The 27,928-nt window shown below is 41.9% G+C and overlaps 1 protein-coding gene across 1 annotated transcript; it reads left to right on the top strand.

Moving 5' to 3' along the window:
• Positions 1-10: 10 nt before the first annotated feature.
• relt (RELT TNF receptor) lies at positions 11-27,829 on the top strand. Its single transcript, XM_031743085.2, has 11 exons — positions 11-145; positions 16,469-16,543; positions 16,648-16,740; positions 17,643-17,827; positions 18,215-18,267; positions 18,384-18,638; positions 22,421-22,501; positions 22,828-22,906; positions 24,440-24,823; positions 26,125-26,253; positions 26,473-27,829. Exons 2-11 carry the CDS (start codon positions 16,502-16,504, stop codon positions 26,474-26,476), a joined length of 1,305 nt encoding a protein of 434 aa, XP_031598945.2. The 5' UTR covers positions 11-145; positions 16,469-16,501; the 3' UTR covers positions 26,477-27,829.
• The last annotated feature ends 99 nt before the right edge of the window (positions 27,830-27,928 follow it).

Here is a 27,928-nt window from a genome sequence, read left to right as displayed (position 1 = left end):
GAGAGAGAGAGGGGGAACCTCAACACCGGCTTTGTGGTTTTCATCCATTGTCAAGCTTTTTAATTACACCTGCTAATCTAGTCGCCTGTAACCGATGATGCTCGTCTCTGAACACTGATTTTCACTCCGTTTATTCACCAAACCGGTAAGTCAAACAACTTTTTTTTCTCTTTAGAACAAGAGGGGATAACCTGCATGGCTGCTGAAGCCGGTAGTTAAGTTGTGGCAGAATCATTTGGAGCTTCACTCGCCACTAAGCCGGTGTTGCCGACCAGACCGCTTTTACGCACGGCGGTAACGTTTTCGTATGACTTAACCGGCACACGGCACATACTGGAAGGTTAGAGCCAGGCGTTTGGGCGAAAAATTCCGTGCTGTTTGGCTATGAAAGTTTAAAGAAGTACGTTTTTGTTTTGTTTTTGTTTTTTTAATAAAACAGTGCTCTCATATGCGTGTGTGTCTGCACAGACTGCGTTTGTATTCATTTTATTTAACATTCACATGAACTTCCATAGCGTGTAGCATCTGTAGTGCGTTCATTTAACTTGGCTACTGACTTAAAATTTAGCCTAGCCGTCTTTATCGATCACTAAATAGTTTGAATATTCACCTGAACAGTAAAGCAGTCATTAATACTTAATTAAACTAAATGGAATGAATAGACGGTTGTGATACCGCATGTGTAGCGCTTTGTAACAGCAGGATGAGCGCATGCTTCACGTACTGTAATGGGTGCGTGATGACCTCACTGATGGTGTGATCCACCTACTCGCTTTTTAATGAAGTTCTTCCTCTGATTTATTCGTATATGTTTTTCCTATTAGGTTTAAAGTCCTATAGCAGCCAATTAAGTCAATTAAATCACGCACAAAATATTCTGCCGAGAAACGAAGAAGCTGCAAACACGTCAAGTTGGTTCAATTACCGCGTTCAGACAGTTTCACTTTTGCAGTGTGTGCTCCAGTAACTGCTCATTTCAAACCGTGTCTTAGCGCCATCACATACAACACCATACTTGAGTGGTTTTGGCAGGATATACTGCTGCGTAAGGAGCACACCGCAATGAGAGCCAGCTCCCCTGATTACACACTCACAAATGCGCAAGCCCCGAGATGAGACTGTCATCTTTGGCAGAGGGCTTCCATTGTCTGAATCCCAAATTCCAGCACGCTTGTATCAATAAGAGGGTTTGAACTTTACTCACTCACATGCGCTTTTCACCAGAAGAGGGCCACGTTCGGCTTCCCCAGTCCCGGTGTTTTTACAGCGCAGTCGTTTTAGGGAGTTTTTTCTTAACTGAATGTGTGCAAAGTTTATTCATCTGTGCCTTTTTGCCGCGGCTCAACTCAGCAAATACGTGATGTTTCGGCAAGACAGACTTCCTGCTTCCTGTCATGTACTTTCACAGCTCATTGTGAAAGAACATGCAGCAGAGTGGGGTGATGATGAAATCCGTCCAGTGTTTTACTGGTTTGGGTTAAAGAGCCTTTTAATGAGTGTGGTGGTGTTAAATATTTAAGTATATTTCCCGTACAGTGGCTCAGCCAATAATAAAATATGTATGTAGATAAAATGAAGCTGATTGGAAGTAGAAAGTAGAGGGCTTAAAAATGGAAGTAAGTCCTTCTGCTTGAACTCGTCTGACCTGCGTAACCATCTGTTGGACCATGTTTCAGTAAATGCCGCTTTTTGGGAGACTGCACTGTATGTGGATCATTGGGTGAATTTTTTTGAGTGACAGTTCAGAGAGTCATGTAATGTGTTAAAAGCCTTTTTTTAACATTTGAGAATTTACATTAAAAAATATTATTATTTTCTCTTTGTAGCTTGGCTTGTCCGGCAGCTTTTGTAATCAGATTTGTGACTACAAAGAGGAGCATTTACAGGCTGTTACTTTTATTTGTTTATTTATTCATTTTATTAGGATTATTTATGCCATTACACCTTAGTAATGTACAGTTCTTTTTTTCTGTCGTTTTTGACAGCCAAGGCGTTCCTCAAATGCGTTTACACAGGCTTAAACTTTTGGGTTTTCGCCTGGTTTAAACAAACCTGCATGTTTCTCACATAAGTTCCTTCTTTGGCTTGATTATTGTAAATTTAAGCGATCTGATGCATTGTAACTTTATGTCATGTTTTGTGCTCAGCTGGTGTTCCAGTTAAACGCATATGTGTAATTACACCTGTAATTACACACATGCTCTCCTTAATTAGGAGTTGGTGCAGTTATCCTGAACCAAGTGTAACCCCCATTTTACCTCACCACCCCACCCAGCATTTACTGTGCGCTGTGCTCATGAGAATGAGAAAGAGGCGAATGAAAAAGGCGAGATTGATTGAAAACAGGCAGATAAAAGTATATGTTCACTGCAGCTTGGAGCAGATAAGAAGCCTGAGATTTACTTGTATTTGCACTGATGCACTGCTTCACCTCTGAGCATGTGTGAGTGCATGTGGGAGTCAAAGACTCGCCTAAGCTTCAATTAACCCGTCAATCCCCTCATCTGTCTGTCCATCCGTCCAACCAGAGTGGTTGGGAGTGCCGCCCGGCGCTCTTCCGCCCTCGTGCCACAGCTGCCTGCATGCCTCCCCAATGTCAGCCAGGAAACTCACTGCCAATGAAATTCCCACTGCACAAACCGCAGATCCCAATCCAAGCCGGTTCAGCATACACACACACACACACACACACACACACACACACACACACACACACACACACACACACGCTGGTGGAGGATTGCATAATTACAGACAGAAAAACCTGGAAAGATGCTGGCATGAGCACAAGTGCTCGCCTCCTCACACATATACGCCCTTCATTTGTTTTAGATTAAGACAGCAAACTGCAAGTCACGCTGCACAGAGTTTCCGTCTGTCAGGCTCATTCATTTGACAGTCTGGTTGTGGAAGAGTGTCACTTCCCGGATGTCTCATTTCTTTGTTATCTCAAGTTTACAAAAGTCTGCTGTGGTTTCAGCTGCAGTCTCGCCCTGCTTACCCCGATGACCTCTCACCTCTCTGTCTTCTATATCCCGTGTCGCTGCCTACTGTATGCTGTTTAATGACACAGTTTTAAAAATAAGCTCTAAGAAAACAGGAAGAAAGGGAGTGCAGATTTTTTTGTAACTCCACAAGCCAGCGCTGCGAGAGGAAAGATAAATCTAAAAGCGACCACAATCTGCTAGCTGAACTCGCCAGTAACCAGTCGCTGGCTTTGTGCTGCCAGAGCAAATCACACATCAACATGTCCGGGTCGATGTCTTTGTGACGAGACACGAGCTAGTGGCTGTGTGAGTGTTGTTCGCGTGTGTCTTATGTGAGAAGTGCTACAAGCATGCCCAATTTAAATACAACCGCTGAGTAATGACAAAGTAGTATTCAAAGTAGGAATTTTATGGTCTGCTGCAGCACTTTTACAGAGGTATTAATACAGCTCGGTACACAGGATATTGTGAAATTATGCTATAATTCAGATCTGCTGCAAGTATGATTTCCTTTTTTCACCTTCCATTCATAGAAATTTATAAGACACTGTTTCTAAATATGTGCACAAATATGTGCGAGTTATTCATATCATTGTAAGAGGAGGGCTGGTGAAAATTCACTGCTCTTATTCTGTCTTGGAGTCCCTGCACTGCAGTAGACATACACCAAACTCAGAGCCAGAGTAATTCTGCCCGTACTGCTTTTTGTGACATCGCTATAACGATGAGTATATTTTTATTAGCATACACTAGTAATACAAGATGATGATGAGATCATTGTTAATTAGCTTTCCAGTATTTTACAGAGTTACCATGAAAACATCACTTGACTCTGCATCACCATCGGCTCAGTTGTGATGTGACTCTGATGTACATTACATAGACAGGGCTGAAAATACTGTAATCAATGCAGGTGGAAACTAGAGTACACTCACCGGAAACTTCATTTGTTACTTAGTATCTTGCTAGTACCAGGCTGGACCTACTTTTGCCTTCAGAGCTGTCTTAATTTTTTGTGGCATAGATTCAAGAAGGTGCTGGAAACATTTCTCAGAGCTTTTGGTCCATGTTGACATGATAGCATCACATAGTTGGTGCAGATTTGTCAGCTGCACATCCAAGATGTGAATCCTCTGCTGCACCATATCCCAAAGTTGCTCTATTGGATTGCGACCTGGTGACTGTGGAGCCAATTTGAGTACAGTGAACTTACTGTCATGTACAAGAAAGCACTTTGAGATGATTTGAGCTTTGTGACATGGTGTGTTAGCCTGTTGGAAGCAGCCAGCAGAAGATGGGTACGCAGTAAAGGTCACCATCAGCAACTTGAATTGCTGCTATAAGGCAGGATGGATCCATGCTTTTCATGTCCCTGCAAAAATCAAGACTCATCAGACCAGGCAGTGTTTTTCCAATTTTTGTCCAGTGTTGGTGAGCCCATGTGAGCTGTTGCTTCAGATTTGTGTTCTCAGCTTACAGGAGTGGCACTCGGTGTCTTCTGCTGTAGCCCATCTGCTTCAAGGTGTGATGTGTGTTCAGGGATTCTCTTCTGCATACCTTGGTTGTAACAACCATCCATAAACAATGGGTTTTCACCCACTCTCTTTTTCTCTTTTTCATTATTTATATAGCCCCAAACCACAACAACCACGCCCAACAGTCGCCTCAAAGCACTTTATACTGTAAGAGAAAGACCCTGCAATAACAGAGAGAAACCCCAACGGGAAAATCCCAGTAGGTTCTGTAGTGGGACCAACAACTTTGCCACATTCATAGTCACTTAAATCACCTTTCTTTCCATTTCTGATGCTTGCTTTAAACTTCAGCGGGTCCTCTTTTGCTCAATCACTCAAGCACCTTTTATGTACCTTTTCTATGTAAGTGTTTTCTGTCTGGCATTCTCACTCTGTTGGATGATAAGAGCAACTTGAGGTTTGTATCTTGCCCAGGTATTTTTGGCATGCAGACTGGAGCAGCCAGGGATCGACCTGCTCTACCTCCTGAGTTAGAGCCCCATGTCTGCATGCCTGAATGCACTAAGTTGCTGCCAAGTGGCTGGCTGATTCATTTTTAATTGATTTTGTTTTTATTTATTTATTAACAAGCGAAAGGATTATTAAAGATGAATTTTGTTTATGTTAATTTATGTGTGTGTGTTGTGCCCCTTCCTGAAACATGATGAGGAGATACTCTTCTCATATTCTAGATTTTTTTTCCACTGATCAGAGCCAGACTGTCTTTTATCCTAAGCTTAGCTAACTTAGCTAACTGGCTAAAGTATATGCAGTTACAGATATTTACTGTGCAGACTTGTTTACTTATCTAACAGCTGATAAAAGCAACCTTTTATTATAAGCTCACTCATCTTTTCATGACCCTAGATCACATGTATGAATAGTGCAGGTATCCAAATAAAAATCCTGTTTTCCTTACCTGAGCTCATCCTCTGAGGCAGTTTGTTTTTTTGCCTCCCGGCGACTAAAACAGTAATTAAGTGAATCCTTTGTATTTGGTGGACAAATTGAGATGACATGTTGGAAGTGTTGTTTTCACATTGCTTTCACATGTTTGCGTGTGTGAAAATGTGTTTTATGATAGCGCGTGTGTGTCTGTGCATAAGCAGTGAATCATTATTTAAAACGCTGGAACACGAGGAGGTGATTTACATCCACTGTTAATGACGGCGGTGATGTAAGGGAAAACCGCAAGCGCTGAAAAACAAGTCCGCAGGTTCCACTTTTCGCAACTCAAGTCTATCCCGTGAAAACCCAGAAAACAGAAGAGCGTGGATCGTTTTACGGCTGTTTTGCAGTCTGAATTGGTTTGTGGTCGGCGTGGTGGCTTAAACAACAGCAAAGTGTTGTCTCCTCTGTGAAAAACACTTTTTTTTTTCTTGACAATTTGGGCGAAATCTAAATTAATGGGAAACTCTTCAAAAACATCTCTATCTCCAAGACTTCCATCTTTCATGTGGCTTTTATGCAAAATGCAAAGCATTCCTGAATTTACGACTTCCCATACAATGCTGCATCTGCTTGCAACAACTAAGAGGTTGAAAAGAAAGTAATGATTTGTTTCTTATTTGTGTTTGTGCACATGGTTCATCTGTGGTAGCTGCAGGAAAATGACGTTGTAGAGTTCCCCTGCTCTCTGGTTCCCTCTCTGGTGCCCTCTTTTTCTCTGCTCTGGTCAGTTCACCTTCTCTCGTTCCAACTCGGTGATGTCTACGTGACACAAGAGAAGCCCGGTAAGTTTCAGCCAGTGTTCAGTTCCACTGGAAAACATGACCAAAGGACACAGATGAGGCCCAACAGGCGCAAAGGGAGAGTGAGGGAAAACGCATCCGTCTGCAGACGTATGCGAAGGGGCGACAACTGCCCAGTTATCGCACACGTTCCCCATAATGAGACATTGCCTGAGCACTAACGTAGAAAGCATTGGCGTAAATCAGCTTTTCATTTGCCAGTAATGGGCACCTCGGTGAAGTCAAACAGAGGGTATGGTTGTTCTGATCACGTCGCTGACATGCACGTGCACATTATCTCTCAGGACACGAAATGTCTGATGAAGAATGGAGTATAATTACCTTAAACCTTTTTTGCCACCTCAGTTCTTTTTTATTGTTTTAGACTTCTTGGCCACTAAGATAATAGCTGCTTATGTGCGTCACAGCGAGGTATCCCCCATCATGACTACAATAGGTAGCCATTATCACTGTATGAACTCGTGGTTGACTTTTTTTGTGCCAGGCCTGTGACGGAGAGGGAAATCCAAGACTTTCTGCATGCATGCATGCATTGACATGAGCATTAGTTTTTAATTGAGTGAATGCTGAAATTGGATGTGCGTTTCAGAAATGGTGTATCATCGAGCTCCAAAAGGTTAAAACGGTTAAGGAATTAAGGCAAACAACCCTCTTTCGAGCTTAGCTGACCTCACGTTTCTGAGATAATCTGATGGACTTTAATGGATTTGAACGTAAGACAATGCAGAGCTTTCCAACCTGTAGAGCAGCACGTGTTTACCTCTCCATCTTTGATGACGCATGATTGCATCTGCAGAGCAAAGGAAGGATATCTGGAAATATTTTGAACCAATAGCTGATTAATAAAAAAGATACGATTCTTTAACTGCCAACTTTTTCCATTCAGTCCACAATTTCTTTTAGCACATAGCAATTCAGAGGTGCTGAAGAGCTTAACCTGACCTGTCAATGACAATGCTTAACCTGGCCAACAGAAAGCAATTTGAGGTTATTGTCTAACTAAGTGTTAATAATTCCCAAATTCATTATTTAAAAATAATGGGCTGAATATTATTAAAAAATGTGGCTTTTTAGGCCAACTATGCCTGGTGTCGTAGTACATAGTAAATACGTCAGTCCACTGAGTCTGATTTATGGTAGGGAATACTACATGGCACCTCAATAAACCACATTGGTCTTATGTTCAGCCCAATATTCACATTGGTGAGTGAGTAAGTCTTAGTCTAGGCTATATGACCTTTAAATTTTAAAAAAAGTGCACTTGCTTAACAGGATTATGTAATAATATACAGCTGGGACAGAGTGTAGGGTCAGTTCTGTTATGGTGCCCTTGGAACAGAGAAGGTTAAAGACACCAAACACATTCAGTTTTGATTTATTCATTTGATCACAAAGCAAAGTGAGTTTGATGATTCAGTGTGACCTGCAGAGATTCGCAGATCTAGAATCAGTGTGAAAGTGCTACAAAATGTTAATATATTCCTCTGCCTTTAGAAAAAAGCTCCCTCTATGAGGAACCCTTTATGGATGGGTTTGCCCAAGTCTTCATTTTTAGAAGTCCGCATTTTAAGTCATTTATGCTTTAATGTGCCACTGTGTGATGTATTGGGTTAACGTGACTATACCACGGGAACTTGTTGATATTTATGTTTGCATGTTTATTATTGGGTGTTCCGTTACCTAAGTAGATTTTGGGGAGTCCCATTTTACAAATTTGTAATTATGTTTGAAACTGTGTTTTAACTGATTTGTAATAAAATACAATTTTAAAAATAAAATAAAGTTTAATCAAAGAAATAAAAAAATAAAATGAAATTTATATATAAAACATGAATAAAAATATCAGTTTGTCAGTAAGTTGTGAATGAACATCCAAAGAAACTGAGTTTAAGTTACTTTGTAACTTTGATACATGAGTTTTTGAGACCTCGACATCATCAGTGTGATTTTTTTTCTCTCTTAAATTGCATGATACATTTTTTGGTAATAAATTGCACAAAAATTTGCTAATGTGATCCAAATTAAATTACTAAATTACTAATATTTTCTGGCAGTTGTTTCATGGTTCAGGCATTACAGGGATAACATATCAAATAAACAGAGTCTTCAATTTAAGCTAATTAAGCTTATTTAGACTAGCAAATCAATGCAACCATCCATCCATCCATCCATTCTCTTCTGCCTATCCTTGTCAGGGTTGCGGATGGAATGGAGCCTATCCCAGCTGTCATAGGGCGAGAGGCAGGGTACAGCCTGGACAGGCCCCCAGTCTGTCACAGGGCTAACACATAGACACAAACAGCGATTTGCACTCACGTCCACTCCTGCATTCACACCTATGGGCAATTTAGAGTTACCAATTAACTGATCCCCACTAACTGCATGTCTTTGGACTGTGGGAGGAAACTGGAGTAGCTGGGGGGAACCCACGCAAACACGGGGAGAACATGCAAACTCCACACAGAAAGACCCCGGCCTGATGGTGGAATTGAACTCAGGACCTTCTTGCTGTGAGGCAACAGTGCTAGCCACCGTTTGCAACCATTATGGCAAAAATGAATTGTTATTGGTATCTATCGTTACACAAAATTTGAAAACGATATCTTGAAACTGTGGATGCTAGACTGCTAAAAAACCGAAAAACAAAGGGGTGGAGAACTTTAAATGAGAAAAAAAAGCCCACAAACTAAAGCGAAGTATCAGTTTGGACAGCTGTTTACTGCTTTTTTTTCATTCCAAGAGCTATTGCTGGAATGCCATTTCATGTCACAGCCAATTGATAAAGCTTCAGCGATTACTCATTGTTGCCAGGGAACACCACTGTTAAATAACTCAAACGTGTCAGCAGATCTGTCAGCATGACTGGGACGTTCTTGTGTGTCTAGACTTTACTCTGAAAAATGAAATAGAGTCCAATGCCTGACCAAAATCCTGGCTCATTGTTTGGAAGCCAATAACATGGTGGCTTCGGCTCGGTTTACCTGTGATCTCAGGCGCTGCTCAGTCACCTCTGCCTGAAAGGCGAGGAGTTCCACTCATTCTTGTGTTTCCTCTTTTGTGGTTTTTTCCTTCCTTCACAGCTTCATCCTGAAGGATTTCTCAGCTGAGCTGCAGCATGACATCAAGGAGCCAGAAAAAGCTCTCCAACACATTTAACTGGTCCTCGCCTCCAAAACCACCACAGAAGAGAATAACAGCCATGTTTTTGTCATGCCTTCGCCATTACTTCTTTATTATTGCTATTTTCAGCCCGACCGAACCAAACAGAGCATGTGACTGGTCATCTGACGTTTTCGTAACTTGTTATTTGTATGTGTGAAACAACAGCGCGTAGGTTTTGGGGTAATTACTGTTTTACAAAGTTTAGAAAAAGTCATCGCTCTCCTCTCCCTTTCCTTTGAGGTGTTTTTCTTTTTTAATTGTTATCCTGTTTTGTTGTTTTCGCCCGCTCACATAAAATGACGAAAGCACTCCGGGTGTTGGCGTCGCGTTGGCTTCTTTGTTGTGTTTGCAGGGATATTCTTAGAGGTGTTAATGTCCTGTTATATCCTCCCTCTCTTCCTACACTCTTGTCCCCTCTCCCTCTTTTTTTTTTGTCATTACAATATTCATGTGACTGCAGCCTCCAAACCCGAGCACATGGCTGTCACATGCATGCAAGCCGGGATATCATATGGGAGCAATATAACCAAGAAACTGCAATTACAGACCAGAAAGCAACTAGAAGTTAGCTATGACATGACTGTAAGTGTGTACTGGTGTGTTGACCAGTAGCTACAGACTAATTACATATCACATGCAAACACAAAGGCAAATGGGATCTTTAAGTGCTCCAGGTGACTCTTTTAAACAGCCACCTAATTAACACAATACTTAATGATGAGGTAGATGAAGATGAATGCTTGAGTCAGATACCTGACTTGCTCAAAAAGGACTGTTTTGTGGTTTTTCTGTGAAATAAATAATAATAATAATGATAATAATAATGTTGTTATTGCACTGGTAAGAGTTGGTTTGGATTTGTTTTTTGTAATTCATAGTTTTATTAATTTTTTTTACAAAATATAGAACGTTGGCACAGGAATCAGCATACATAGTAAATCAACTACATAGTCCCCATGCAACAGTTATCCTGGGCTACAACTAAGCAACTTCCACCACTCGTGAAAAAGATCTGAAAATTAAAAACAGAATAAAAAAACAAATCAATAAATCAAAGATTTGGGATGGATTTAATGAATATGATATAATAAACTCATAAGTATAGAAGGTTTGGCTACTATGATGTGATCCAGTAGTTTCTGAAGACTCGTTCGGGATCCTCTAGATGAGCGTTTTTGTAGCCGCCATCATGATGTGATATGGAGGCTGAAACCACTTGCTCATTGGCTAATGAATTGCCTCACAGCAAGAAGGTCCTGAGTTCAATTCCATCATCAGGCCGGGGTCTTTCTGTGTGGAGTTTGCATGTTCTCCCCGTGTTTGCGTGGGTTCTCCCCGGGTACTCCGGCTTCCTCCCACAGTCCAAAGACATGCAGTTAGTGGGGATCAGTTAATTGGTAACGCTAAATTGCCCATAGGTGTGAATGCAGGAGTGGACGTGAGTGCAAATCGCTGTTTGTGTCTATGTGTTAGCCCTGTGACAGACTGGGGGCCTGTCCAGGCTGTACCCTGCCTCTCGCCCTAAGACAGCTGGGATGGCCTCCATCCCATCTACAACCCTGACAAGGATAGGCAGAAGAGAATGGATGGATGGATGGATGGTTGCATTGATTTGCTAGTCTAAATAAGCTTAATTAGCTTAAATTGAAGACTCTGTTTATTTGATATGTTATCCCTGTAATGCCTGAACCATGAAACAACTGCCAGAAAATATTAGTAATTTAGTAAATGGTAAATGGCCTGTATTTGTATAGTGCTTTACTAGTCCTTAAGGACCCCAAAGCGCTTTACACATCCAAACACTAAATTGCCCATAGGTGTGAATGTGGGAGTGAATGTGAGTGCGAATGGTTGTCTTTGTCTATATGTTAGCCCTGTGACAGACTGGCGACCTGTCCAGGGTGTACCCCGCCTCTTGCCCTATGACAGCTGGGATAGGCTCAAGCGCCCCCCGCGACCCTATGAATAACATAGACATTGTCTATGAATAAACTTCTAGTAAGTTATGATGACAGCTGGCCGCTGCTTTTCTTATCATGGGGTCTTCAATTTAGGGAGTTAGCGAATGTTAGGGTTTGTTAAGAAGCTGTCAGTTTACATTGGTATTTGTCATTTTTATTTCCTTTTATAGTTTTTTTTATTAATAAAATGGTATTTTATAACACTAGCTGTGCAAATCAAAGGTAAGAATGTGTATTCTGGTAAGGCTGAAACAGAAGAGTTCAAAATGAAGAGGAATGCCCCGTTGCTCTTATTCTGGTCTTCTTGTAAGGCATGTCCCTTGCCTCCAATCCTGTTTTGATATCGCCAGACAGGATCTCAAAACATAGACAGGTTGAGGAGTGTGTGTGTTTGAGCCTTGTTTGTGCCTTGAAATAGCATCCATGCTTTTTGGAGATGGAGTGTTTCTGCTGGCTTTGTCGGAGCATGACCTTCAGTGAACACTGGAATGATTTGCAGCTGAGTGTGAAATGTCTGGAATGACATTCACCACCTCCAAGTCTGAGACTATGGTTCCCGACTAGAAAATAGTAGAGTGCTCCCTCTGGGTTGGCAGAAAGATGCTTTCCAAAGTGCGGATGTTCAAGCATCTGAGGATGTGACTTATGTGACTTCAATAGATCACATGATGGAGTGGGGCAAGGTCTCACAGTGGTTCCACCCGAAACCTCTGGCAGTAATGACCCACGCCTATTTTCACACCCTGACTCATGTGATGAGGTACATGATTAATAGTGGGTCAAAGGTACAACGTACACCTTCAAAGGTACAACCCTCACTAGGGTTTCAAAACTGGCGACTCTCCAATTTTTGGTTTTAGAATTGAAGAAATCTCTTGTATGAGAGCCGAAACATCTTCAAAAACACTTAAACAAGTCCAGAACACTTAAACCAAACACTTAAACCGCCCTTTTTTCAAGCTATTTAGACTAACATGACCTGGATGACTGAGAACCTTACACAGACATGTCTTAGGATCATATTCAAGTGGAGAAACTGGTTCCGCTGGTGGATTAATATGCAAGTGTTGTATTGGACAAGAGACAAGAGAACTGAGCTGGAAGGCGAAGCTTTCGTTTTACCGTCAACGTACATTTTAACCCACATATGGTCATGAGATCAGGGTGACGATTTAGTAAAGTAAGGTTGCAAATACAAACAACCAAAATGAGTCATCGCCATAGTTCGGCTGGACTCAGCCATAGGGATAGGGTGAGAAACTTGGATATCCGGAGGGATCCCAGAGTAAAGCCACTGCTATGATGTCTCCTGGGTACCTCACTTTGAGGTTTTTCAGACACACCCAGCTGGGAGGGGACCCCAGAACCTGCTGACAAGATTATATGTTTCATCTGGCCCGGAAACGCCTCTCAGTGCCCCAAGGAGTAACGTGTTGCTGGGGAGAAGGATGGCTGAAACACCCTGCTTAGGCTGCTGCCACCAAGATGATGGATGGATTTATGGATGGATTCATGGATGGCATTGTTCTCTGCTGCTTTGCTGAAAATTAGTGACATGAAATGTAAAGTTCATCACGAGAACAAGTTTCTTTAAAATACACTGAAAAGTTCTCCAATGCCATGAGCCTGAGAAGTAGCAGTAAAGAAAAAAAAATGGTTATTTGAAGGCACTCGTGCCTGTAGCTCCAGTGGAAGTCCCACGTGTTGGCAGTCCCTACTGTAGTGGTTTTGAGAAGAAATCCAGAGTCAAAGAGGATTTAAATGCAAAAGCATCACATGCAGACATTGCAAGCTTGGATTGTCTGGCTGTGAACGGTTGACTTCTAAAGGCAGCGGTTAGGCTCATTTTGAACATCCTTTTTGGACATCAGTTTGTATTTTAATTACAGTTTCCGTGCACATGGCCCTGCTGCACACACTCAGCACATGCAGTGACACTGTAGCTTAAGTATTTTTGCACTAACCCAAATAGTGAGAGTCAATTAAATGTTACTTAACAGAAAAATAACTTTTAGGAAATGCTTGATCTCTCATCCAAGCTTTTTTTTAAGAAGTTTTATTTAAAGCTGAAACCCTATGGAGCCATCATTTGAAAGCATATGCATCTCATCAATCTAAAGGATCAGCGTCACCTTTCCCTGCTGCGCTTTAAGCACATTTGCTTCATTTCTAGAGGTCAAGTGAGGTTCTCTGTGGAAGTCCTCACATTCCTCTACCCCTCCAGCTCGGTCCAGTTTGTTACTTGACACTTTCCAAAAAAAGGAGGTACTTAATTGCAGGTCCCGTTTTTGTTTTGCTCTCTCTATCATTGTCGTTTTATTGATCATTTTTTCCCCTTGTTCGGCTATGTGTGCGCACAAGCGCATGTTTGCATGTGTGTCTGAGTGCACATATACAGTATGTGTGCATGTGTGACTTGTAATTAGCCTCTTGCTCTGGTCTGTATGGCATTTTAACAAATGCTTCTATATATATCATGCTATCAGGCTGAGGTTTTAGCAGTGTCACTCCCTGCCACTTTCTCCTCTTTCCATCCCTCTCTCTTTCGCTCTTCTCTTCCTGTTCGACCGGATCGGCCCTTGCCCTTCAGCCCTGTCGTGTTTTTTTATAAGCTAGTGGTTTCTCTGTCCTCGCTTTATCTCTCTCTTCCCCCCTAAAATTATGCCTCGGAAGCCTGTCATTGCCATGAGGCACCTCGCCGGACCAAAATCATAAACTCATTACATGTTTTATTTTCTTGTTTGTATAAGGCACGGCTATTATGGCTTTCCATATGTGTGTGTGTGTTTGTGTGTGTTATCTGCATATGTGGTTTTAACATATATGGTAATACATGCTTCTTATGTGCATACATCAGGTGTACAAAACCCTGTTAAAGGATACCTTCAGCACATACTGGTACATGTGTGTGTGTTGTGTATACACATGTGTGTGCTGACCAGTGAGTAGGTTTAAGCGGTTAATTTATTTTCCAACTAATGTTTGAAATGTTTTCATGTGTGGTCGAAGGTGAAGTGCTGCCTTGGAGCGGTCACCCACACACACACACGCACACACACACGCACCTACACACTTAGGCACACACATGCAGGAGGGGCATGTCCTGAGGCTGTCAGGGGTGTGTCTGTGGTCAGAGTGGCACTATAAGACACAGGCAGGTACACTGGACTTTTCATTCAGCTTCACAGAGTTGTGTGTGTGTGTGTTGTGTCTGTGTGTGTCTGTGTGTGTATGCAGCTGAGTTTTCTGTTACTTCTCTAACTTGTTTAACTATCTAAGTTTTTAACAGCTTTTCAGAGTCTTAAACTTTCTAGTTTTTCCTTTTTAAGTGACTTTTCAAAGTTCCACCGAGCTCAGGGTGTTTAGTCGAGCGTTTTTGCAGCGACTTTTGCACAGTTAAAAGAAAGTTAGGCAGTTTGACTTTGGCCCTGACTCAGCATTTGTAGCAGCACACACAGCATCCCTACTGAGTTGCCACGGCAACCGTGTCAGTCCGCTGGAAGTCTGGGGTAAGTATTCAGCTTTGCTTTTCTCCTCTCCCTCCCATTTCTCTTTTTACTTTTACAGCCTCCATCTTTCCCCAATATCTCTTTCTCCTGCACTTATTTCTCGTCCTTTCCACTGTGTCCCTCCCCCCCATCATCCTTCTTCCATTTTTCTTATGATTTTTGTGTCCTTTTCCCTTTTATTTTTTTGATTTGCACATTCTAAACGCTTCTTATGTTTTTGCTTTGGTCAGTGGCTGTTTTACAAGCCCATTCAGAGACATTCTGTCTGCCAGTTACACCTTCTCATTTCTGAGAAAAAAGACTAAATCAGTCTTTGGCATGCTACGGGAGTGTCACTACATGCACATCTGATATTTAGATTGACAACAAATAGTCGGATATATACAAAGAATTATCATGTATGAATCTGCTGCATGTAACAGGCTATAGATCCTCACCTAATCCTAGTCCTGTGTGAATTCACAGCCCCCACAATTGTGGCAACAAATGCATTTTTTGTCACTTGCATAGTAACACCTCACCACATAATATTTCAGCGTGTTTTTATGGTGAGTTTTGAAAAGTTAGTCTTAAAAATGCATTTATTTCTAGAATATGTATTCAGTGGAATTCATTCAATTTATCACAGTCAGTCAAGCAGATCAGAAAGACTGGAGAGCAAGAGTTTGGCCTCTCAGCAGTATTTAAAAGTTGACAATACAGCAGACTTTGACTATAATTGCAGCTGACAAACCAATAAGTTTGCATGTAAGTATTGATAAATGGACTCAGGTCAAAGTTTTCCTCAGTCTGCACTGTATAGTTTTATATAAATGCGCATTTAGTTGGACTATATTGATGTAGTTTCACATGAGCTGTTGTCAGATGTTTTTCAGGAACAAATACTGCAGAGGGGATGACACTGACTTGCTACAATGCAACAGTCACCTGTGGCACAAAGACCTTTTCATTTATTCCTAATCTTCTTAAAAATATCTGCTAAATAAAGCAGTGCAGTCATCCTCATTTTACCCCCCCTCCACCGTCACGATGCGTCACTTAGCTGTGATTGCACGGTTGTATGAAAACTCTTCTGAATAACGGGAAATGCTCATCCCAGGGGCAGCTAATGTTAAGTTTTGAGAAAGTCAGCACGTGTTATCTAATGAATGCGTTGCAGAGTAAATCAGTGCTAAAAGTGTGCACGTGAGTACCTACAGCTCAGAAATAGCAACAGAAAATCCTCAGTTCGTCCCCTGCTGTGCATGAAGAGGACATGATTCATGATAAATGATATTTACAGGATTCACACCTGCTCCTTACCTCCCGATCGCAGGACTCACGCTTTTGCTCCGGATAAGTGACTCAGGTGTTTTTACACTGTGTGAACTCTTGCGGTTTTGTGTGAGTGTGCATGCCTGCGCGGTGTGTGTGTGACATAATGGAAAGTGTTGTAAGGTCGTCAGTTTTGATGTGTCGTATTTTTCCGTGTCAGGCTGGGAAAAGTGCTGGCACCTTTTTTTTTGTTTACAGCATTTAAAATCTCATAAATCCTCGTGAACTGATCATGTTTTACGATTAACCCCTCGCCTGTCCTGTCTTTAGATCATATGCACATAGAAGAATACATTGAAGAAGATGAGGAACCACCTTTGCTGCTCAGCTCTTGTCCTTCTTGCGGTAAATATGCGCATGCTTTGTGAGCTCTGTTATATAATAAGAAGAGGGTATCCACACGTATGCACACCTCCTCTGATTCACAAGTGTGTTTCTGTGTCTTCCAGCTGTTTGGCTGTGGAGGGACTGCAGCGGTGCAGTCTCGGTGGGGGAAAGGGTGTGCGTGTCTGCAATGCCCGGCAGGCCAGGAGCCTTCCAAGGTGAGACAACAAATGCAAAAAATTTTTTTTTACAACTTTTGTGTTGTTTCTTATATATTGTAAAAGCTTTCACCTCCCTAACTGCTATAAATATGCTTGTTTCAGTAGGCAATATTTGTCTTTAATTTCTATAGGGCAGGGGTGTCAAACATAAGGCCAGCCCCTACTACACATCTTTGCAAAATATGAAGGAAGGCTTCGATTTTTGGACTTTTAGCTCGGCTATTTAATGTTTTTAAGCTTTTCCTGCTAATAAAGACTCACAGCCATTCATACTACACCACAGTAGTTAAGTAATAGACAGCAATTAAATAACAGAAAGGTTTCTGCTTTTCTGTCTGCTATAAAGAACATTTTTATCACTCAACCAGTACTTTATGTCTTAGAAATATGGGACAACCTTTTCTGTAATTTTACACATTATACTTCTTTATCTTATATTAATATATCTCAGGGATTAAATGTGTAATTAAACTTGTTTTACTCTGACAGAAAGTTGAGTTTCACTCGATGTGAAATGGTGTAGAGCTTTAAACCATATTGGACCCAATACATTTCAACAGCTGATTAAATTACATATTCAACTCCCTCCGCCTGACCAGCCACCTGCAGTTTATGTTCAAATCACATGTTCATCTCCTCCATTACATTATAGTCTGTGTATTCGGTCACTACAGTCGTCAAAAATGAAGTTGTTCTTCTCATGAATACATAAATATTGGTTAAGTCTTGTAAGTGCTGCAATATCTTTATTTTATTCCCAGTTAACACAGAAGCAGGATTTAAAATTCAAGCAGTCAGCTCTTTGCTAACTACAAACTCTACAACGCCACAGTGATGCTACGTTTTCTTTTCAAGCCTCTTTTGCCTGACTTTAGGCTTTTCTTTTCTTTTCTTCTCAGGCTTGTGGGCAGATCCAGAGTCCAGCTGAAGAAGTGCATTGCCAGGTGTGCCCAGCTGGAACCTTTTCAGACGAACTGGACTCTGAGGTTTGCCGTCCACACACCTCCTGTAAGATCCTCGGCCGAAAGCTTGTATCCTCTGGCAACGGGACCTCTGACGCCGTCTGTGGTCACTGTCTGACTGGGTGAGAACTCATGGCCTGAGTCTGTGGTGGTCTACCTGTATGCTTGCTAGTCCACAAAGAGGTCTATCCAACCGCAGGGTGGACAATAACGCGGCTTTCTTTCAATATTGTAACTCATAAACTTTTATTTGTTCTAAATTAAGTCCTGCTATTTTCTCTGTCTCAAAAAAGCAAGAAAACAGCCGCACACACACAAGCGCAGGGACAAACACAGTGTGTCATTCACCACAATGGGCGGGTAACATCAAGAACAGGCACCACTGGACATAACATGCCACAAGCTAAAACCGCTGATTCATTCTTTCACTGTTACACAGCCCCTCGTGTTTTTCTCTTCATCCATCTCTCTAATTAGGCTCTTTTTGGTTCTTTTTCATCCATTCACAGGTTTCACTCCTCTGCCACTGGGCAAGTTTCCACCCAAAGTCCCTGCGTGAAAAGTAAGCACGCTTCTGCAGATTACCGTGTCTTAACTTGCTTTTAGCGAACTGATTTCTGCTATCACCCTGCCTCCTTCTCTGAGCTTTTTCGCTCTTCTTCCCCTCTTTCCTCTCAGAAGGGTTGCATGTCAGAGTGGTCCGTAATGTGGGTAACGGTCAGTCTGGTGGAGCAGGAGGACCGGCCAACAGCACAGTGGTGCGCAGCGCTGAGGAAAAGACAGCAGAGTACGCCGTGTTTGCCCTGGTGCCCGTCTTCTGTGTGATGGGCCTGCTGGGTATCCTCATCTGCAACATCCTAAAGAAGAAGGGATACCGCTGCACTGGTGAGAAGGAGGGAGGAGATGAAGAGACTGCCACACCGCAGAAAGAAGGTGAGAGATGGGAAGGCTGCAGAGAGAAAATCACACTAATGGGAGCAAAATAGGAAAGTAGCATTTAAGTTCAGGTTGTTGTCGCGTTTGACCATAAAAATGCCAAATTAGCACACTTGGCATGCACACGATGTGGTCAAGTTTCCTTGTCAGGAGTGAAGCCGGCCCAGCCCAAAGGGCAGCGCCTTTGCATGTGCACTCAGTCCCCATATGTTTTTTATGTAACTGCACCCGAGTCCATGTGGGAGGCTGTTTTATTTCTTTTTCTCATCTTAGCTGCTTTGAACTTTGACCTCACAGGGGTCATTGCATGCTGTAATTAGCTAAGCAGGTACTGTTTTAATGTAATGCTCCTATTTGAAAAGGTAAAGTGGGGCATTCTCGTCAACCCCTTCGCCTGCCAACGTCAGAGAAACGGACTCAACGCAGAAAGCATAAAAAGAGTCAGGGAGGACAGGAGAAGAAAGAGATACAGAGGGGAGGGGCGTTAATTGAGTAGAGGTAGAAATTAATCCAAGGGAAAGATTGTATGAGTTACCATACCCATTCTCTATTGTTTGCATAATCTTGTTTCTTACAGTGTACTGTTGTATCCTGAAGTGCTTAAACGTATTTTTTTTCACCCTGTGAGCCAAATTAGCCCTTTAAGAGAGCACAGAATTAGGCGACGTCTTTCTTTCTCTTTCTCTGTGCACGCAATTGAGAAATGCACTCATTTCTTTATGCTTCTATTGTACTGGATGTACTGTACCTACTAGGTTTCTGTAAAAGGTCACATGGGAAGCACACACCTCCAGGCAGCTTTTATTTTATTCAATTGTGTCACAAGACGCATAAAAAGTGTTTTGTTTAGGGTTTTTTGTAATAATCAGTTCTACTTTTACAGATTGTACTTTTCTAGATAACCAGATTGCTAACCTGCATTTATGAAACAAACCACACACACTAATGAGCTGGAGTGAGCTTGCTACTCCTTCCTACTTTGTGTTTTCATTTATTAGAATCCACTGTTGCACAAGTTCTGCACCTTGTAGCAGCCAGACAGCATTCACGACGGGCAGTTTGTTACAGTCACATAAATAAGCAGACTTAAAGGCTAAGCTGGCTTTTCCTTCGCTCACCTGATGGTGCAAGGCTCTTAGGAAACCTGCACGGAATCGGGAGCGTCAGAGCGCAGCTGCACCCTCGACAGATCAGACTGTGTGACAGCATGCCTCACGTCAAGTGTTTGCGCAACACCTGTTGTTTCAATAACAGAGTTTTCCATAAGTGCAAACATGCAAACAAATGGTTAATTTTCGCTCACTCCTTCTACTAGAGGGTCTTTTGGCATTTTTATGTGCCCTGGTACAAAGATGAGCAGTTTACTGCTGTAGCGGCATATGTAGCTACGCCTGTGTGGTGGGATTAGTGGAGGCTAGGGTGATCTATGGAGGAATGCATGCACGCTTTAGAATAGCCAGGGGTCAAAGCAACAGTCGGTGCTCTCTGCCTATTTGTTTTAGCATCGCCTTGGTTTCTCTCTCTGTGCATCTTGTTGTGAAATTTAAGTCTGTCTTGCACCTGAAGGGAAACTCCCTGAACTCCATCCCTCTGCTGCTGTTTCATCATTCCTTCTGCTCTCCATTGATCCAGTTTCCTGGCTCTCTAACATGCCCCTCTCTTCTCACCTGAACACGATACTATCAATCCATCTCTCCTTTCCCAGCCAGATCAATAATTCAATCGGGTACCTCGACTCAGTGTTTATGTCGGTCTCTTCATTTCTCCTGTCCTTCCTTCTCCTCTGCCCTCTCTCCTTGATTCTCTCTGGAATATTCTGTTTCCTTTTTCTTCCTTATTCCTTTTTAAAATAAACTGTTTTTTTACAGATCTTTTTATATAGATTGCAGTGTTGACATGAAAATCTGTATACTTGGATAGTGGATAGTGATTTGCTTTTTAATTTTGCATTTTGCACTGCAGAACAGAAGAGAAAGCATGCCAGTGAACAATCTAGTTAGCAGATAGCAGTGGTCCATGTATGAGGTCCTCAGTTATGATAAGCATAAGACCTCATGCATGAGGAAGAATTCCAACTTTAATATTCGCCATCGCTACCACATTCGAGTCGTGCTTTCAGGGCTGATGATGCAGAAGAAGTTAGGTACAGTAAGAGGCTGCACCTGCAGAAGTGCATATAAAGCAATGACAGCTCTCTTTCTTGTTATGTAACAATCATTGTCGCAGTGCACTTATCTGTCTGCATGCTGCAGTCCTGACTGGCCTAAGGTTAGAGGAACGTCTTACTCCACTTTTTCCCATCATTCCATCTGAGAGGAAATACCCACGGGGGTAGCAAGGCCAAGCTTAGCTCGGCAGGGCTGAAATCAGATGCTGCGGTGGTAAGTCTGACTATGCAGGACTGAGTGCAGTTTGCTTCACTGGAGAATGCATCGACCTTAAAATCTGAGGGAGGAACAGAAAGGGCAAATGCAGGGTGGATGCTACAGTAGATGCAACTCTGCAGTTGCTCAAGCATGAAGCACACAGGAAAAGGAAGAAGTGAGCTGTTGACCATTAACACAAAAATGCTGCATTTACAGTAAACTTGGATGGAAACATAAACTTTTTAAAAATCATAAGTCTAAACTTAACAAATTGAGACTTGCGTGCTGTAGTGATGTACTGTAATTTATGTATCTGTGCTGTAGTCTTTACCTTGTCGACATTTGCTTATTTCCCTCAGTTTGCTTTCATTATCACGTCCCATTTTTGCGTTGGTATTTTGTCTTACCTGTGTGATTCCATTTTCATTTCCACCTGATTCTAATTATATTGATGTGTTAGCTCAGAGTTAGATCTGCCCTGGTCAGCAGTTAGACTGTAAAGCTATTCATTGTTCTAAGAAAAGACCAGAATGCTGACATAGGGAAAAATTTAAAACAGATAACTAAAAAAAAAAAAAAAAACAAGAAAAAAAAGAACATAAAAAATCGATAGAAAGCTACAAAAACTAAGGTAGATACCAACCAGGACTACATAATGGACTAAAAAGTGGAACACATGGGTAAGGAAGCAGGGCACAGATAGGAGACAATCAGTGAATTATAGACGTGGTAGGACAAAGACAAGAAGTAGAACAACCAATAAAGGCATAAGTAGAGGTAGGAGGTCTTTCCACTATTAAATGTGAAACTTGATATCATGTCAGGCTGTGACTTTGTTGGAGTATTAAAGAGACGAGAACAACTGCCACCCCGTGAAACTGATGCTGTTATGCTCGCGTAGCAACAGGCACTGTGGAGACAGAGCTATTGTTACGGTCCAACAACAGCCTAATGCTGCTTATGCAAGAAAGACAGAAATACGCATGCACAGTCGCATTTAGCATCTATATTGTCACATTGTGCTCTTTAACACACACACATACGCATTGTCACCTGGCACTGTGGGCCTGGTACATCACACACACACACACACACACACACACACACACACACACACACACACACACACACACACACACACACACACAGCTCAGCAGTGCTGAACAACGCATAACTGCTGAGTGAGCGAATCTCCCTCTCTCCCCTTTATCGTCATTGCTCTCCACTCAGCTGCCTCACTATGCTGTACTATTATGGGATGGTGAGTGGCGGGGGGCCATCTACATCCACCCGTATCAATCAGAGTGTCCCTTGAACAGTGTTTAAAGTTACAAGCAGTGCAGTAAAAGCAGTACATATATACACAATACTGGAAAATCTCTGTTTATTAACATTGCGTCTGCCTTACTTTAGGTAACACCTGTCCCTACATATCCGATGACCTGAATGAAGACACCATCAGTGTTCTGGTTCGCCTCATTACCGAGAAGAAAGGTAAATACTGACATTGATGTCGCATATAATTTGTGCATTTATTTAACAGATGGCAGGTAGCCTAAAAATTATAATAAACAGCAAATGAGAGTTTCAGCTTTGTCCACAGCTTATTACTACTGAAGTGATAAATGGCCCAATTGGCCCAAGATATACACAGTAGCTTGGCTTTCCCCTCCAAGTTTCCTGCATCAATTAGATCCACTTTATTTATACGCTTCTAATATAGTCCTGAATTCCATTTCCACAGGTAGTAGGTGTTTAATTACTCTGATCTATAGTTTGCTGGCATTATAGCTAAATGTGTATATGTGTGCTTGCTTCAGAAAATGCTGCTGCGCTGGAGGAACTGCTGCTGGAGTACGAGACCAAAGAGATGGCTATGAGCAAGGGCTCGTCAATCAAGTACGAGACCGCACGCGCACACTTGCACAACCACAAATCATCAGATGCATTTGCTCAGTCATGCTGCCCAAGGTCACACTTAACGAGATGGCAAAGGGGAAGTCTGGGAGAGAGAAAGAGAGGCGCTCGTCAAGAGAAGAGTGCGTGTGGGAGGATGTATAGGCAGAAATGGGGACAGTGCAAATACATTTTCATATGCTTGCACTGAGGATGGAGACCTAAACTTGACAATAAAATGTAAAAAAATGAGTTTATAGGTCTATACGTCCATATGCTACTCTCACGTTAATATTCCAGTTGTTCAGTCTGGACGTTATTAGTTTCATTTAAGCTCTTTAACTAAAACAAATGCTAAAACATTCATTTAGGAGCGCACATTATTTTGACTGTGTCGGCTACATTTCCTCAGGAGCCCGGTAACTGGCAGTGACTCACTCACTCGCAGAGGCTTGAAACCAGCTGCTAACACAGTTTACAGCCGCCTAGTCATGAGTCTGTCACACAGCTTAAAGCCACACATTTCACATGACTGAGTGCATTTTATGGTAAGAACCTGAGGTTGTAACATAAGCCATTAAAATTGCTTAAGTTCCCAGAGTTTAATCGATGAGGCTCGAGAGAACGCCACTTTATAACAGTCTGCACTGCAGGGCTTTGATTATAGCTTCGATAGTGATGCTTCGTTCACCCCAATTATAATAATTTGTCACCTGTAAACTCCGAAAGACTGACTTAATGATGTGATGACATGATGAGCATTAGATCTAATTTATTTCAGTACAGACGTTTCTGGGGCCTGTGGCTGTGCGCTGCTGCTCAGTGGTTCTGTCACATGTGATCTTTAGATGGCAGAACATTCTCCCTCTCTCTCTCTCTCTCACACACACAAACACACACACACACACACACACACACACACACACACACACACACACACACACACACACACACACACACACACACACACACACACACACACACACACACACAGAGATATATGCAGACTGTTCTGGAAAGCTTTCAGATCGGTATTTGGATGTGTGTGGTGGGAGGTTTTGCAGAGGTTATTTGGGTTCATTGTAGCTCACCCATACTGCACTCGTCTCTTTTGCTCTGCCTTCCTCTGCAAAAAATAAAAAGTGAACAATGGAAAGACACACAAACCAATGAGCTCTGTGCCAACAGATGAAAACTTTAGATTTGAGTAGCTAAATGATTTTATATTGACACAGAGCAGTGATCGCTGCTGTGATTGGACATATTTATATATTTTGTGCCATATTCTAGCAGTGACTGTGTCCAGGACCAATATTAGGGATGTGCCAGTGCCATGCTAGGATATTCTGGAAAGCTTAGTAAAGTTTAGTATTATAACCAACACTTTTCTTACCATCACTAGTCTAAATGGCGTTTTTACAATCCTTCTGTAGGTTATTTTGTGGTATTTGGATGTAACCTCCACGATTGATTTGTCTAAATTTAATATGTCAACATCAGTTTTCTTTTTTAATAAATCTAATTTTCCTCCCCCAGGTTCCCGATGCTGTCTCCCTTATCCCAATTTCGCTCCCTTCCCAGGCTCTGCCCTCATCAGTCCCACCACCACACCATCTCCGGCCTCTCCGGCCTGGCCCCCAGACACGGTTACCGCTGCACCCGTTGCGCCCAGAAAAAATGGCCCCCTGTTCTCATTCCACCCCTGGATTCTCTCAAAGATCCTCTGAAGCCCCCCCAGAGTCTCATCCTGCCCTCCCTGGACACATCCTCCGACCAGCAGAAGAGCCCCCTGCTGGGTGGAGAGTGCGTGAATACACACCATACACAAGCCGCTGTGCCAAAAACTGTACAGGAAAAGATGGAAGGAAGTGAAGTGAAGGAGAAAAAGGAAGGAGAGCTCACAGTATTGTCTGTAGGAAGGTACGTCCACTTTATAACACTTAACTAAATACATGTAGCTGGGTGCTGTTCACAGGCTTCATTTTGACATAGTTAAACTTTCCTGTAGCATTTACATTTTTGTTTGCTGTTACTGAAAGTACCCACCATCACTGACAATGATAGTATTGCTAGTTTTTACTGAGGCCATGGATTTGAATTGTATAACACCATTAATACAGTCGCACCAGCAAAAATAAATGAGCTCTCACTGGTTACATCACAGCGGTGATTTTCCAGGGTCGGTGTAATCGAGTGGCGTGAAGGTGGTGGAGAGGACTCAGAGGCAGGCAGGGTTGTGAAAGAGGAGCCTTTATTGTCAGAAAACAAAGTTCAAAGAACAGGACAAGTCAACACGGCAGACATCTTGACTGAGGACACAGGAAAAGGCAGGACTATAGGTACACACAGGGGACTGATTACACAACAGGACACAGAGCACAGGGGATTCAATCAGCAGTGGGTGAAAACAATGAAGGTGGGCTGGAAAATCACAGAAAGTAGAACTATGACGATGCAAAAGAGAAACTAATTATGCAGTTGATTAGTCCAATAAATTAACCCCTACCTCCTTTTTCTAACTACTTTTCTTTTACCTGCATGGAACGCATCAAGAGGTGAAGGGAAGGTATCAAGGAGAATTTATGAGGACTGAGGAGAAGAGAAGGGCAGTGCTCAGAAAATCCAACTGCACTTACATTAGACTCCTTAACAATGGGATGTCTGTGGTTTTTGGAATTACAATGGACTAAAAAGAAGGCACCTTTGAATTCATCCCAAAATGTTCTCACTGTGTTATTCCATTTTTTGCTGGAGAGATGTTCCAGTGTAACTTCCTTTCTCCTCTTAGCAGAGGCTTTCCTACATTCATCAATTATCCAGTTCTGGGTGGTTGTGGTTTGGGTTGAGGAACATGAGGGGGAGCCTATCTCAGTTGATCCCAAGTAAAAATTTAATTAACTGGAGACAAAGTCAGAGAGTCAAGGCTAAGATGGTTTGAACATGTGCACAGGAGTGATAGTGGATATATGGCAGGAAGAAAAGAGGAAGACCACAGAGAAGAATCAGGGATTTAGTAAAGGAGGAGATGGTGTGACAAAAGACGATTCTGCTGTTTAAATTTGAGAACACCTGTGTGCACCTGTGTACTGTGCTGACTAACATTTACATAACACACAGGAGGACACAGGTACTAACACGCAGACAAGGCAATGTCACTTTATCAGTCATAATAGCGTTGTTTTCTGAATGTAATAATGGTTATGTTATATGTTGATTCACAGATTTCAAGTTGCTCAGATCCCGGAGCAGAAGCCATGCACAGTGGAGACCAAGAGAGCATCCCAGGAGCAAAGGAACTCCTTCTTCGGCGGGAAGTCCTTCTCCTTGTCTTCCTCATCTGGCATCCGGAGGTAGGAACTCTAAACACAGCACGAAATTTTGGCCTCTCTTTCTCTCCACGCTGTTTCTTCCTATTTCATCTTCTCTGTGCACTGCCAGCACTTGAAGACTGTACTGACCAGCGACTGATGTAGTCTTGACAATTGGTTAAATTTAGTCAAATCAAATTGAGATTTATTTAAAATGACAAAAATATTTAAATTAATTTTGTTTTTCATTCATGTTTGCAGGTGAATGGACGATATTGCTACCTCGCTGAAGATGACCTCATTCACCGGCGACGGCTTGACCCGCTGACACGGAGGGTGTTTTATTTAGTTGACTGACACCGATAAACCACAACCACCTGCTGCTGGAAGTAGTTGTTTCTAATAATGCAATAATAGGAATATAACTGTATTTATTATCACATAAGCAGATTATTGTATTATAGACGTATCAGATGCAGCATCAGAGGCATCACGGCTACATCCGAACAGAAACGGGTTGCGAGACGTCCAAGGACAGAGCGGTTAACAATAACTGACACTAGAAGGAGGGAAGTGTGTATTATACACGAATGCACTCCCGGACTTTAAAAAAAAAGTGCTTCCATTTAAAAAAAGAAACAACAAAAATAATAATAATTTATAAGAATGCACCATAAAAAACAGAAAATCTCCGCCTATCAGCCTGTGGCTCAACATCAGTGCGCATATGAGTTTTTTTGCACCACAGTTGGCAAATAAGCCAAATAAAAATAAGGATCATTTGACACTTCATTATTTAAAAACAGGGTACGTTTTAAACATTTTTTTAATGTTATATATTTAAATAATTAAATATAAGTAATTTTGCTGACACCAAAACTGAGGAGGTTTCAGACCTCACTCGCTCACTCAGTTAAAACCTTTTAGAGTAAAAAATAAAACCAAATAAAAATGGCGAGATGTACACTTTTGGGATGTACCGATTTTTCTTTAAGAGGGGCTCTTCAGACTATATCAGAGCATTTTTAATGACGCCGCAGCCCATTGGCTCATTCCCAGCTGCTGTCGTCATTAGAGTGAAAGAGCAGTTACAGGGGTGGGTCTCGCTTTTGTAGAAGAAAACATGTAAATGTAAATATAAACATGTACATATGTAAATATGGGTGGGTTTAGAGAAACATGGCGTTTTGTAATTTTAAAGTATGCGTGAGGTGATACGTTAGATCCCTTATAATGGGAAAGACAACTGCACTGCACCAGTGAGTGACATTTGTGGTTTATCATTTAAAAAAAAGGAAAAAGGAAAAAAAAAAAACAGTAAATGCTACCACACTACCATGCATAGGCAGAAGTGCAGCATAAGTTTAACATGATAGTTGTTATTTTTCTATCATTTGGGTGCAGCTTCTCAGTGCTTTTTCCTTCAGCTGTTACAGTTTCCCATTCTATTCATGAAAACACTCACAGTATGCATAGCCAGACTGTAGCTATGCAATCTTCAAAACTCAAAGAAACCACTTATATATAAACACACACACACACACACACACACACACACACACACACACACACAGACACACACACACACACACATATTTATTTTTTATTTTTTTATAGTTTAATTCAATAAACCCACCAGTGGCTGCAGAGAATTAGCGGTTTAAATGCCTCAGTCATGCGAGCTGAGTTGGCTTTAGTTTACATCCTCATGGGTTTT

This window comes from Oreochromis aureus, linkage group 14 (genome assembly GCF_013358895.1).
Source record: "Oreochromis aureus strain Israel breed Guangdong linkage group 14, ZZ_aureus, whole genome shotgun sequence".
NCBI classification, from domain to species: domain Eukaryota; kingdom Metazoa; phylum Chordata; class Actinopteri; order Cichliformes; family Cichlidae; genus Oreochromis; species Oreochromis aureus.
Note: the sequence above shows the minus strand (reverse complement) of the source record. Positions and strands in the feature narration are given on the sequence as shown.